This window comes from Lissotriton helveticus, chromosome 6, assembly GCF_964261635.1.
Source record: "Lissotriton helveticus chromosome 6, aLisHel1.1, whole genome shotgun sequence".
Lineage (NCBI taxonomy): Eukaryota > Metazoa > Chordata > Amphibia > Caudata > Salamandridae > Lissotriton > Lissotriton helveticus.
The window spans coordinates 596,327,679-596,343,099 of NC_136067.1; the positions used below are offsets into that span (position 1 = coordinate 596,327,679).

General features: G+C 44.0%; 1 protein-coding gene across 1 annotated transcript in view; it reads left to right on the plus strand.

Annotated features, from left to right (window-relative positions):
* Positions 1-15,421, plus strand: part of KCNQ5 (potassium voltage-gated channel subfamily Q member 5) — a 1,025,261-nt gene that overhangs the window by 12,195 nt on the left and 997,645 nt on the right. The window contains exon 2 of the mRNA XM_078647596.1: positions 7,818-7,908. Within this exon, the coding sequence (XP_078503722.1) occupies positions 7,818-7,908 (91 nt within the window). The remainder of the gene's footprint in view (positions 1-7,817; positions 7,909-15,421) is intronic.

Here is a 15,421-nt window from a genome sequence, read left to right on the forward strand (position 1 = left end):
TGTCTGTGTCTTGGTCCAGGATATTCTCTATCACTCATTCTTTCTCTCGCTCTCTTTGTCTCTTACTCTATTTTTATAATGACTTCTCTGAAAGCCCATACTCCTGGCCCCTAGAATATCAAAGAAAAATCCAAGCCCTTCTATGCACCTCTGCTGTAGCCCCATGGGGATAGAGAGCCCTCCAGGTCTAAAATGCCTGTGAGCAGAGAAGGCCTTCATCCATGCCTGTTGGTCTCCTCTCCTATGAGGGAAGGAGGTGTGACTAATCCTAAATACCTGTGAGTTACAGAGGTTTCAGCTGCAGGAAAAGGATTAAGGCCACTAACAAACACTGACTACTTAAAAGGGAAAACTGCCACCCCCTGTGGAGGTAACCCTTGCAGAATAAATCATTCAACAGTGTTGATTTACTTTTTCGTACATGGCCATTGGCCGCAATGAGGGCCTATCTACCTTTTCTGTTGCTGGAATTCGTGAAAATAGGTTTCAGCAAAACTGCATAAGCTTTGAGGTTGGGCCCACAAAGTGTGCACTATCCTTTTAAACGTAAGTGTGCAGGGCCGGACTGGGAACCAAAACCGGCCCTGGCAAAGTGTGTGCACAGCTAGCATTTCAACTGTGACCACAAGGCAACGGGGCAAAACGTTTACAAGGCACAGGTACAGCTGCATCATACATTTTTAACCTAACATTTTTTAAATGTAAAAATTGGTTCAGTATTTACTTTCAACAACCAAGCCCCGCATAGGTTGTCACAGAGCCGATTTTAACCCCATGTTGTCAGGTTGGCTCTAAAAGTAATTGCAGGAAGTAGTCTGCCGCATCACATTTGGAATTTGACAGTTAGATGGGCTATGCCATTTGTATGTACTTTACAGCTGATTTATGCAAATGCTTAATAATTGTATTTAGTACGCCATCTTTGAAATCGTGCCCTAACAGTGGTGAACGGAATGCGATATCCTAAAAAAACGTGTATTTGAGTCAGGGATTTCCAAGCAAATGATTCATGGATTAATCAATCCACAGGTGCCGGTAACTCCGCGGTAGGGCTTATTGTGACGGTTTTCCCCATGAGACAATTCATTTTATTTTTGCTGCGCTTTTTAATTGACAATGTATACCATTGCCTGATTTGTAACATAAATAACATTTCAAACTGGAAAACACCAATGTAAATAAAATGTTATTCCTTATAGGACGCGGATGAGTAACTGCTTAAATTGTCATGCGGGGGCTGACATTGACAACTGAGAACAGCTGAATGTATGGATGCAATCTAAAAACAATGGATGGCTGCTGTCAAATTAAATACCGAATACAAAAGAGAAGCAATTCATAAATGCGTTATTTTGAAGCCAGGATGATACCATAAATAATGCTGTCACAAACGGGTACTGTGCGACGTGTAACCTTTGTAGTTTCATAGAAGAGGGTGTGTGTTTGATTGACGTTTCAATCAATGTACGGTCTTGATATGAGTGTATTGCTCGGAGATCCATTACAGCGGTTCTCTTAGTTTATACAGTAAGTGGCTGGTAGCTGAGCCATTTAACCATTAGTCACTACTGAACTAAAATTACACAACTCTTGGCTGTGAAAGCAGAGTTGACTATTAAAAACACAGCTTTAGCATAGCACTACACTATAGAAGCCGGCGATTATGTCGCGGTGGCTCATCTAGGAATGTTGTGACCAGAGCTATCCCAGACACTCTATCACAGTCCCAAATGAAATAGATGCACACACTTGGTGTGACAGCATCCTACCATAGTCTATGCAATTGTTAAGATGGTCTATCGTGTTTGTATGTAAGTTAAGCATCTATAATTGTGATGCCAACTTAATTTTAGTGTCGTAGGGGAAAAATATAAAACTTACTGCCATGCATAGGCATACAAACGTATACAGAGCTGCTTGTGAATTAATCGGCAAAAAAATCCAGATGGAGGTAACATTTGCCATTTTCCCAAGGCTATATTAACATGTCAGGTGACTCGTTCCATGGCTCCTATTCCCACTCTGGGGAGATCTCCTTAGCAAAGACGTCTACACATGGAGACACATTTCGTTTTTCCTTTGGAGAAAGCCTTTCCCCCTACACTCCCAACAAATATGGTCTTGATCAGTTCTCTTTTCCCACACTGGAAGGAGAGTAACTCCAGCCCTGTGCTGAAGTAAATCTCTAACTATTTTCAGGGTGAAAAGGAATTGGATTGACATTTGGAAACACCCACAAATGTACATGTTTGTGGGCATTTCCAAACTTCCAAGGTAAAACATGCTATGGAACGCCCTCTTACCATGGAGGTGTCTGCACCAGGGCTCGAGTCGGGGTACCACGCGGGTGGACGTCGTCCCCCCACTTATTTTACCGGGAGTGTCATAACTATAAAATGCAGCTAAGTGCAAGCCACCTTTCGGGACATCACTTCCTGTCGTGACGTCAGCGTCCCCCCACTTATTTTTTTAGGTCTTGTGCCCTGGTCTGCACCCATAACAAAGGCCTTTATGATGTCTTGACAGGCATAAAAAAGCTATGGACACAAATATTCAAATATTTTACGCCATGTACAGGGTTTTGTAGAGTTTATGGTGTGGCTCAATTATCTAAACTAGGGTTTAAGGCTCGTGGTGGCATCAGCCATGAATCCGAAGTGTGACTGAAAGTCTCAATGTCACATTTATGTTCTAAATCTCCATTAACTTTAACAGGCAAAAGCAATGCAGTTTTGTAGGCATCCTGCAATTTTATAAGTAGCTTCATTATCTTGCAATTTCACTGAGTCTGATGAAGAGCACTTCTACTCTTCTATCGTGCCAGAATCAAATATTTCTTACACACGGCAGAGCATCTTAATAAGTGTACAGTTATCATTTTGTATGCCTATATTTCTTTCTAACAAGGATTGCTCCATGTGGTTGTATGGTACTTTTGTATTGGGATTAGATAGCCATTCAATTTTAATTTACAGCTACTTCGATTATTTCAACATGTGCTTTCTGATAAATACATTAATTTATTTTATTTTGAGAGGTATTATTAAATAAACTACTGCCTTTAACATTTTAAAATATTTAAAGTTATATCCAAGATCTCTTATATCCGATGAGTCTTTCCAAAGTAACTACTTTTACATAAATGTTTGCAAAATGATATCAGAATGAGATCAGAGGGCGTTTGAAATCTATTTCTCGACCCACTGTATTACCTGCGGTACAAAAGGGGTGGTGATGGACGGAGCATCTGAACCAATCAAACACTCACACCCAGTCAACAGATCTGGGTTTGATCCATCACCGTTCTTTAGCCCACTCTGCCACCCCAGTTCAGACATGGCCATATGCAAATCAGTCTGACCCTATGCTTCATGGGAACAGTCCAGCCCGAACTGCCAAGCCATGGCTTCCCTGGTCCGGAATCAAGCTTCCTAGGACCGGTTTCTGGCATTCCAGCCGTCTTCAGCCAGGCTTGCTTGAATCCAGTGGCAAAGTGAGCAAGGGACTCACGTCTGAGCATACCCTGCCAACTTATGGCGAACAAAGCGGTACAAAAGTGGGTGGTGATGGACGGAGCATCTGAACCAATCAAGCACTCACACCCAGTAAACAGATCTGGGTTTGATCCATCACCGTTCTTTAGCCCACTCTGCCACCCCAGTTCAGACATGGCCATATGGAAATCAGTTTGACCCTGTGCCTCATGGGAACAGTCCAGCCCGAACTGCCAAGCCATGCCTTCCCTGGATCGGAATCAAGCTTCCCAGGACCGGTTTCTGGCATTCCAGCCGTCTTCAGCCAGGCTTGCTTGAATCCAGTGGCAAAGTGAGCAAGGGACTCACGTCTGAGCATACCCTGCCAACCTATGGCGAACAAAGCGGTACAAAAGGGGTGGTGATGGACGGAGCATCTGAACCAATCAAGCACTCACACCCAGTAAACAGATCTGAGTTTGATCCATCACCGTTCTTTAGCCCACTCTGCTACCCCAGTTCAGACATGGCCATATGCAAATCAGTCTGACCCTGTGCTTCATGGGAACAGTCCAGCCCGAACTGCCAAGCCATGCCTTCCCTGGACCGGAATCATGCTTCCTAGGACCGGTTTCTGGCATTCCAGCCGTCTTCAGCCAGGCTTGCTTGAATCCAGTGGCAAAGTGAGCAAGGGACTCACGTCTGAGCATACCCTGCCAACTTATGGCAAACAAAGCGGTACAAAAGGGGGTGGTGATGGACGGAGCATCTGAACCAATCAAACACCCACACCCAGTCAACAGATCTGGGTTTGATCCAACACCATTCTTTAGCCCACTCTCCCACCCCAGTTCAGACATGGCCATATGCAAATCAGTCTGACCCTGTGCCTCGTGGGAACAGTCCAGCCCGAACTGCCAAGCCATGGCTTCCCTGGTCCGGAATCAAGCTTCCTAGGACCGGTTTCTGGCATTCCAGCCGTCTTCAGCCAGGCTTGCTTGAATCCAGTGGCAAAGTGAGCAAGGGACTCACGTCTGAGCATACCCTGCCAACTTATGGCGAACAAAGCGGTACAAAAGTGGGTGGTGATGGACAGAGCATCTGAACCAATCAAGCACTCACACCCAGTAAACAGATCTGGGTTTGATCCATCACCGTTCTTTAGCCCACTCTGCCACCCCAGTTCAGACATGGCCATATGGAAATCAGTTTGACCCTGTGCCTCATGGGAACAGTCCAGCCCGAACTGCCAAGCCATGCCTTCCCTGGATCGGAATCAAGCTTCCCAGGACCAGTTTCTGGCATTCCAGCCGTCTTCAGCCAGGCTTGCTTGAATCCAGTTGCAAAGTGAGCAAGGGACTCACGTCTGAGCATACCCTGCCAACCTATGGCGAACAAAGCGGTACAAAAGGGGTGGTGATGGACGGAGCATCTGAACCAATCAAGCACTCACACCCAGTAAACAGATCTGAGTTTGATCCATCACCGTTCTTTAGCCCACTCTGCTACCCCAGTTCAGACATGGCCATATGCAAATCAGTCTGACCCTGTGCCTCATGGGAACAGTCCAGCCCGAACTGCCAAGCCATGCCTTCCCTGGACCGGAATCATGCTTCCTAGGACCGGTTTCTGGCATTCCAGCCGTCTTCAGCCAGGCTTGCTTGAATCCAGAGGCAAAGTGAGCAAGGGACTCACGTCTGAGCATACCCTGCCAACTTATGGCAAACAAAGCGGTACAAAAGGGGGTGGTGATGGACGGAGCATCTGAACCAATCAAACACCCACACCCAGTCAACAGATCTGGGTTTGATCCAACACCATTCTTTAGCCCACTCTCCCACCCCAGTTCAGACATGGCCATATGCAAATCAGTCTGACCCTGTGCCTCGTGGGAACAGTCCAGCCCGAACTGCCAAGCCATGCCTTCCCTGGACTGGAATCAAGCTTCCTAGGACCGGTTTCTGGCATTCCAGCCGTCTTCAACCAGGCTTGCTTGAATCCAATGGCACAGTGAGCAAGGGACTCACGCCTGAGCATACCCTGCCAACTTATGGCGAACAAAGCTGTACAAAAGGGGGTGGTGATGGACGGAGCATCTGAACCAATCAAACACTCACACCCAGTCAACAGATCTGGGTTTGATCCATCACCATTCTTTAGCCCACTCTGCCACCCCAGTTCAGACATGGCCATATGCAAATCAGTCTGACCCTGTGCCTCGTGGGAACAGTCCAGCCCGAAATGCCAAGCCATGCCTTCCCTGGACCGGAATCAAGCTTCCTAGGACCGGTTTCTGGCATTCCAGCCGTCTTCAGCCAGGCTTGCTTGAATTCAGTGGCAAAGTGAGCAAGGGACTCACGTCTGAGCATACCCTGCCAACTTATGGCGAACAAAGCGGTACAAAAGGGGGTGGTGATGGACGGAGCATCTGAACCAATCAAACACTCACACCCAGTCAACAGATCTGGGTTTGATCCATCACTTGCTCACTTTGCCACTGGATTCAAGCAATCCTGGCTGAAAACGGCTGTAATGCCAGAAACCGGTCCTAGGAAGCTTGTTTCCGGTCCAGGGAAGGCATGGCTTGGCAGTTCGGGCTGGACTGTTCCCATGAGGCACAGGGTCAGACTGATTTGCATATGACCATGTCTGAATTGGGGTGGCAGAGTGGGCTAAAGGACGGTGATGGATTAAACCCAGATCTGTTGACTGGGTGTGAGTGTTTGATTGGTTCAGATGCTCATCCATCACCACCCCCTTTTGTACCACTGTATTACCTGGGCACACATTTCTTTTTGACTAATCAATTGTCCGGCCTGCTATGCGTGAATCATCCTCACCAGTATGTTACTTTTAAATACTTCTGTGGTATTTAAGTAAATATAAATTTCAAGTCATTGCCACCCTGCTTTCAGTGATTTTGTTACTTGAGTATGCCATGCAAATAACTTGGCGTTGTAAATCTTTTAGTAATCGTATTTAAGTATGGCACATATTTAGAGAGAACACTGCAATTCGTCTTTTCTAAAGGAATACATTTATTTTGTTACGTTATGCACGCAAAAATGTGTTTAAGGCTAAAAGTAAACCTACTGATTGCATCTTCAAATCGCAATCCCAGAAAATACCTCAAAATGTTGCAAAGTAATGAGTAGAGGCAATGATGTTTGATTTCCTGCATATTTTTCCACTCATGAAAAAAACAGTTTTCCTGTTCGCGGTGAGTAGAATTTAGTGATTAGACCTAAACCTATTTTCATGTCGAAATTTGATTTTTCACACCTTCAGAGAGAATGGTGATAGGACCCAGAATAAAATTGAATGAAAGATTTTAAAAACTATTTTATGCTTTTTCGACTTCACAAGCTGACAGGCCCACGAAAACCTATTGGCAAAAGTTTGGGTGAGCACTGGAAATCTACAACAATTACAGCTCCAGAAGTGGACTACTCCTTCCCAAACGTGCATGGGCATTTTTCCACTATTTCATGAATCAACCTTAATAACTGGTGCAGAAATGCACCTTTCCAGTTTCTTTCTGTACATCACCATGCTCTCTGAATGCGTTCCCTTCCTTTTTGTACCCAGAAAGGTACTTATTCCTGCCTTTTTGCAGAAGAAACTTTACATGCAAAATATTTGACTGCTATGAACCAGATTCTCAAAAACTGGTGTAACAGTAGGCGTGACTTACTCTTGTAGTAATGTTGGTTTACTTCTAAAATTCAGACGTAAGCCAGGAGTCATGGCTTCCTTCTGGAATTCAAGAAGCCGTGAGTAGGTAACACAAACTCTTGGCAAATTAGCCTTAAAGTGTTTATGAGCACCCACAAACGCACGATTTCACTACAGTTCTCATCTCCACTGCCCATCCATAGTTCCACATTTTGTGCCCATAACCCTGATCCTGTAATGGAGGGTATCCCAACAGATTGCCAGAATGATACCAGGAAAATCCATTGATTCTAACTCTGTGAAATTGCTTTTTACCGCAACTAAGTTAAACTTAAGTGCGGAATAACATTTGTGAATTAGGTCATAAAAGGTTTATATTACTGCTAGGATCGCATTTCAACATTCCACATTACAGAAACAGATGATAAATATGATGTTTCGCAGTGAGAGCATCAATGTTTGCTTGTTGATGACATGGGTCTAAAACAACATGGGTATAAAGCATTCCATTAGTATTTGCATGATTTAAATGCGATAACATTGACCGCTGGTTCTAAATGACCAGCTATAGGGTAAAGTAGTTATACTCAATGCTTACACTTGGCATCTTAACATACAAAAATGTTAACTTTGTGAACTAATTTAAGATCATTTTTTATTCTTTTTCAGTTTCATCCTTGTCTTCAGTTGCTTGATTTTGTCTGTGTTTTCTACAATCAAAGAGCACCAGGATCTTGCTGCACATTGTCTCTTCATTCTGGTGAGTTAATCATCATCCTGAATCAAAGGTGTGCTAAGAACTGGCATAACATATTATGTTACGTTATGTTATGTTATGTTATGCTATGTTATGTTATGTTAAGTGTTTGTTCAACTGCTGTCTAACAGGCATTGAATTGAAAGAGGTAGCAATTTCTATATGTTTTCTGTATATTTAAAAAAAGAATGATCACCAAAAGAAGTAGCTCTAGTTCTGGGTGCATTTAGCCAAAAAAGTTGTCTTAAATATCTAGAGCCTTTGTGCCACTACACTTCTTCAGCTATGAAGTCAGGGAACTGTTGATAGTTTTCACGGTGAACGATTGATCACCATTGCTTTACAATCCATTGGTGTACTGGAAGCCAATGTAATTGCATTAGGATGGGGCAGATATGATGTTGTTTGGAGGTTCAAGTTGGCAAGTGGACTGCCGCATTTTGGCCCAGCTACAGTTGGTTCAAGGTTTCGGTAGAAGCTGACTAGAAAATGTCATTGCCATAGTCTAGGCCAGATTAATTTATAGCATGTAGCACAGCAACAGGATGACACATATTTATGTAGGGAAGAATATTTTGGATTATTTTAAAATAGTAGAAACAAGTGCTTGCTGTTTCATGGCTTGTGAATCAAACTGTACATTTTGATCCAAGGAAATCCGATTATGAACTTCATTTGAACAGTCTTTAAGAGAACAGCTATAGCCCTACAATTCTCTTGTATGCAGAATGATGTCTACCTCCTTGTAATTTATTTATTTATTTAGGAGCCTTGCAATGTTCTATGTCTAACATTTCAATTATAGTACAGGAAGGGATGGGAAGACTGAACATTCTGAAGTGGGTAGGGGAGGACGCATCCAATCAGAAGGGAAGAGCGTACAGCTCATGATCTACCTAGCAAGTGAAGTGCTTTCAAAGCAGGCTTGATATGATCTATCTTGGCTAAATAAATGTTTGTTTTTGCGGTTTCTGAAGCCTGTAATTGAAAGTTATATGGAGGCCAGTATAAATGATGCTCCAGCAATCCAGAAGGGATTGAAGGGTACTGCTTGCTAAGCTGCTTGCAATGACCAGACAAGTGTAATTGTGATATTTGGACAGTATGTCCATAGCTGGAGATTATACCCTTTTACAAATGGTCTTACTGCAGGGTTATTTCCAATTTGTTTAGCTTCTTCCTCATATTTTTCCCGACCTGTTTTTGTTGGCTTTAAGACTCTGGGCACTTTACCACTGTTGATCGGTGCTAACGTGCATATGCTCTCTTTGTAAATTGTCATTATCATTGGTTATCCATGATTAGCCTATTTTATTTACTGGTAAGTCCCTAGTAAGGTGCACTGTGTGTCAAATTTTACTAGTGGGTTTGCAGCACTGATTGGGCCACCCACACAAGTAGCCTGTAAATGTATCTCAGACCTGCCAATACAGTGTCTGCACGCGCAGTTTTAAACACCTGCCAAGCCCTAACCTTCCCTTCTCTTACATGTAAGGCACCCCTCAGGTAGGCCCAAGGTACCCCCAGGAGCAGGGTACCATGTATGTGAAAGGTGAAACATATACTGGTGTGTAACTTGTCCTTATAGTAAAATACTGTATATTTTGATTTTTCACTACTGAAAGGCTATCTGTCCCATAGGCTAACATGGGAGGTACTTTGTAACATCTTGCAAGTATAACTTTTCATTGGGACAAGATGGAGAAATAGATTTTAGGCTCTCTGAACTCAGAATTTATTAACACATCTTCCTAGGGAGATGATTTTTAAATTGTGTGTTTGAAAATGCCACTTTTAGGAAGTAGCTGACACAAGGAGATGATGGATGGAGCGCTGCAACTTTTCAGACACTCACCCCCAGTCACAGATCTTGGTTGAATCTATCATCATTCTTTTGCTCACTTCGCCACCTCAGTTCAGACCCAGCTGTATGCAAATCAGTCTTGACCCTGTGCCTCATGGGAAAGGCTCAATCCGAACTGCCAAGCCAAGTCTTCCCTGAACTGGAAACAATCATCCTGCGACCTGTTTCTGGGTAACACCTTTCATCAGCCAGGCTGGTTTGAATCCAGTGGCAAAGTGAGCAAGGGACCCACATCTGGGCATACCCTGCCAACTTAGGGCGAACAAAGCAATCACAAGGAGATGAAGGACAGAGCGCTGGAAATGTTCAGACAGTCACCCCCAGTCACAGATTTGGGTTGAATCCATCATCATTCTTTAGCTAATGAATGTGTTTGCACTTTTAGAATGTAGGCATTTTCTTATTCAACCATTCTGTGTACCTCTGCTGGTCTGTGTATTAACTGTCTGGTTTTGGAGTGGCTGGGGCTTGGGATGGGCATTCACTGTGGACATCCAATGGGAGGTTGAGGTGTGTCCTGGCTTTCCTGGGTGACTCAGAGCTGAGCTGAATAGACGTTGGCCGCATTTAGAGTGGTGGGAGGAGTTTCACTTACACCCGAATAGGCAGTGTCTCCTCTGCATAATTCTGTCTACACCTCCTGTAGTGATGCTGCACTAGAGAGGACAACACTGGTTTGGACTGGGCTCAGAGACCCTTGCTACAAAGGGAACAAAGCCTAAATGGAGTATAAGTAGTATACCTTAATCCCCAGAGAATTAGATCACCTTTGGACTCAAGGAAAACCTTTTGCCAAGGAGAAGAGCTGGAGAGCTATAAAGAGGAGTACTGCCCCTTTGCTGTGTGCTTTTCTGGGTTGGCCTGCAGTTGCTGCTTCTACCAAGGAAGAGGACAAAGACTGGAACTTTGCTGTTAACCTGCATGAAGAAGAATCTCCAAGGGCTTGTGTGTGCTGGCCTCCTGTTCTGAAGTCTCAGGGACACAACGACCTCACCACCAGCTCCCCTGAACTCCACTGCTGGGAGGTCCGACCTGCCAGGAGGTGCCTATTCTAGTTTAGGGCCTCTGGAGGTTGTTCCTGCTGTTGGGAGCTGGAAGAAACTTAAAGAACGTACCGTCACCGACTCCGCCAGTGACAACACGTCCTGCACCGTGGCCAGGGGCACCGCTCGTGAAGTGCATGACGCACCCCCCCCCGCACCACTGTTCTGATGCCTTTTGACACACGCCGACGCCTCCTGTTATCGGCCTTTCTGATGCCAATGCAAGCATCCCCTTATCTCAGAGACAATAAACGATGAGGGTGACTTCACAAACTCTTCGACTTCGCACTGCCTCACCGGAACAGATGCCTAATTGCCTATGCCACAGTCTTCGCCTGCCCTGGACACGACACATCACCTCCTCATGGACAGGATGCCTTGCCTACCCTGTGGCCTTGATGTTGACACTGATACCTCACCACCACTATGATGTGCAATGTCCATAGACTTTTTTTCTAGAGTACTGTTGTTTGGGAGCCCAATGCTGAGCACCTTGCAGTCGGTGCCGTACTTTAGATTTATGCCTGTCATGACATCATAATAGCCCCAGGTGGAGCTATTTGTTTCTACAGGTGTTATTTTTGCAAGAATCTCTTGGGTTGCCATAAAAGTTGAAATACATTTTTCAGAGAAAAACATTTTTTTAAGGAATTTGTTTTTTAGAATAATTTTAACGTAATCCCTCCGGTTGCCTTAAAAAGTTTATATTTTGTTAAAAACTATGAGGACTAGAACAAATTGAGTTATTATCACAAACTCGATCTATAATATTAAAGTTTTTTCATTTAATAGTGATGTTATAGAGGCCAACTCAAAGAGGGCGCTACCTCAAAAGGGGTGTCAGTCACGTGATTTCCACACGTGACATGGAGGAGGAGGCTCCATGCACACTACATGATAAAAACTCATCAACTATGCGAGTCCGCGTTTGATCGAACCGCATAGGAGACAAGACGCCGGAGTAAGCAAACTTTGTGAACCTAATAGTTAAGCGTAAGGCATGAGCAACAGGCATAAGTGAGCGGCTACATTTAGCACGAGAAGTGCGCTAGAGCTCTAATCATCATGGAAGGGGGTGGTATAAGTAACATATGGTGTACATAAAAAAAGGTTTTGTAAATAAACCCATTACAGAGTGCAGTCTTATAGGGGTTCTGTCTTGAGGGGGCATGTCAGTTATATATTGACCAAGGCTTACGTTATAACTTTATGGTAAACATAACATGAAAAAAGCCACATGAGAAGTAGTTAGATATTGAGATATGCTGTGAAAATTGCTTAAGTCGGCAATCATAACTCATGTTAATAGCTGGGAAGGGGGTCGCATATAGGTTTATGGTGAGCATAGTGAAATGTTTTTTTTTTTAAACAAATAAATAAATAGTGCCTCTTCCGAGAAGAGCCCTCCTTAGCAGGCATGGTAGGAATAAATTGTCCCATGCTTATGCTACAATTCTATAACAATATGGCATGAATATGAAAATATCACACGATAAATATGGTGACAAATAGTTAGAAATTAAGAGATATTGTGAAAACCACTCTAGCCGGCAATTGTAGCGTGCGTTTTAATAACTACACTTGTTCAAATCATATGACCATCAGTGTAGGAGCGGTGGAAATGACTATTAGAGCACATATGACCAACAGATAAAGAAAACATTTTTATTAATCGCATTAATATGTATTGTACTGTACGTAGAAGTGTGATAAGTGAGAGAAACACTTAAGGACTATGTAAATTGTAGCGTGTACCTAAAAGCTATGCTTATACTTTTATCATAGCCAAGAATAAGCGCTCCGGTAACAGAACAAACCATTGAGAGCAGGTGAATTGAGACCAGGTGAGACTTTGAAATATAAAGAATGGGGGACATTGGAAGAGTAATGATAACAGAAGGGTGGTCCTAAAACTTAATAGATCCTCTTTTTACGTATAGGGTGAATCTGATCAGAACTGGATCAGCGATTGAATAGGGTAAACCTCATATAGGATCATAAAGGAGATCCATAAGTAAAAAGATGTAGAAATCAATGATAATTACAATCTTGACTACAATAAAACATAACAATTGGTTTATCCGTATGTCTTTAAGTGCTGTTTTGTTATATGTATATTGGATTTTTGTCATTTTGGTCTTGTTTGGTTTAGATAATAATACTTAATTTTTCTAAACTGGTGTGGTGTCCATTTGTAGTGTTTTCACTGTGTTACTGTGTGTTTGGAGTACAAATACTTTACAGATTGTCTTTGGGATAAGCCTGTCTGCTTGTGGCAAACTACCAAGGGGATAAGCGAGGGTTAACAGAAGCATAGGTCCCTACTAGGACAAAGATACATACCTCTGCCATCTAGAAACCCCAATCTCTAACATTGGTTGTCAGCAGTTAGGATTGGACTTGTATGTGTACATGCCCCACAGTGATTGGTGTACATCACTAGTTTTTGCAGACCACTACGCAACCACATACTGTGTTTTTTGGTTCTATTTTTGATTGACCATTGATTTATCCACGCACCATTTCTCTAAGTGGTAAACCAGCGAGTGAGGTTGCAGAATTAGAGTTTGAGATTGGAATGTTGCATACATACAAAGTGGATTAACTCAAACAATTTAGCAAAAGATTTGGATGCCCAATGAGGAGCGCATCTAAGAAAGAGAAACTGCAGAAGGCCTTGAGTGCCTGGTTGGAGGCCAGAGAAGCTGGAGAGACAGAAGATGCAGATGTGGATATGGTTGTGCCACAAAGGAGCTTTAGGTCTCAGGATCTGCCTGGAGGGAGAGTGCCTTCCAGGCCTGGAAACAGTGGGCCTTCTACTAAGTTGCCTCCAGAGGATATGGAGGAAAGACAGAGGGTCAGGGATCATGAATTGAAGGTTATGAGGCTCCAGCTAAACCAAATGGAAAAAGAGATTGAGATGGCTCATGTCTTGGAAGAGAAGAAATTGATCACATTGGCACATGAGACGAGAATAGAAGAGCTTGATGAGGAGCTTGAGAGGCTCGAGGCAAAGAGTATCTTAGCTAAGAAAAAGGAAATATGTGTAACTCAAGAACTGTAAGCGGAGTGGCACTACACGGAATTCCGCAAAATTCCACAGAGTCACCTAAAAACTCGGGAATTCTGCTCCCCTCCGCCCTATGCAGCAGCAGAGTCCCAGACCTGGCTGGGCAGTGTACTGCGTATTTGTCATGGAGGGTTCTTCCCCCCTTCACCTGACACCCAGACTGCCTCCTGCTTTCACCGGCTTGGCTCTGCCTTGGTGATGATCCGTAGTGTTTCTTCTCTAGCCCTGTGCTGCACCTAATGAAACCGTTTTGCTGCAGGACTGGCGAGGACTGTGCATGCGCGTACATGGGGAGTGGAGTCCTTAACCAGGTTTCCACTCCCCATGCGCGCTCATGCTCAGTCCTCGCGAGTCCAGCATAGAAGTGCTTTCATTAGTTACAGCCCAGGAGAAGAAGAATCTAGCGATACCAAAGGGGATGATGGACGGAGAGCTTGAGCAAATCAAACACTCACCCCCAGTCAACTGATCTGGGTTTAATCCACCATCATTCTTTAGCTCACTCCACCACCCCAGTTCAGACATGGCCATATGCAAATCAGTCTGACCCTGTGCCTCATGGGAACATTCCAGCCCGAACTGCCAAGCCATGTCTTCCCTGGACCGGAAACAAGCATGGGCACAGAGAACATCAACCCGAGATTTAGGTAAGGACTGGGTAGGGAAGATCTTCTTTGCTTGCAGTAGAAGTGGGCGGCAAGGGGAACCTCTGGCACGTGGTGGAATCAGAGTTTTTTTGCCAAACTCTGCACTCCCAGCTCAAAGCTGAATGGCCAACTCTGCAAACTCCGCTGGTGCAGCGGAGTTCGTCACCCACCCTTGCAGTAGACATGCCAGGTCCTGACTGGGGCCTAGTTGATGACATGCCCAGCCGCTGTGATGTGCAAGGAGAGTTAGTTCCAGGAAAGCTCTCCTGCCAACTCTAGCTCTGGGGATACTTGGGGTGTGAGCTAATAGGAGGCTGGCTGAGTGGTTTGTGTGAGAAGTTGGCCTGGTATATGATGTTCACTATTCTAGTGAGCACCTTGTACCAGTCCAAACAACCCTTATGGTGATGGTTGTAAAGTCAACTTTATAGACCAACTATCCTAGGAGTAGTATGGACAAAAGCAGTCTTAGGCTAAACTCAAGAGGGCATGTGAAGCCAGCTGTTTTACCATATGCAATCCTTTTAATACTAAATGAAAGGACACCACACAGGTTATATATTCAAAATATATATGTTTTTATTTCTAAAACAACCCACTGGACTCTTTATGAGAACAGGAGCACAAGCGCATAACAAGTAACTTAATATAACATACAAAAGTTGCACAAATATGGATAGGCCCTGGTGGCCCGCTAAACCATATACTAAAATAGTGGTATAAGAACCACATCAGGAACAATGGTAAGGCCTAGGGCCTTGGGAATCGCTGGGGCTACACTGTACTAACAATAGTTAGGGAGCAGGATGCCCACAGGATGTGGGTGCAGTGTCTAAATGCACACGCGTGCACACATAGAAGTCAATGGGTGCGTAAAAGTTAGAAAGTTAAA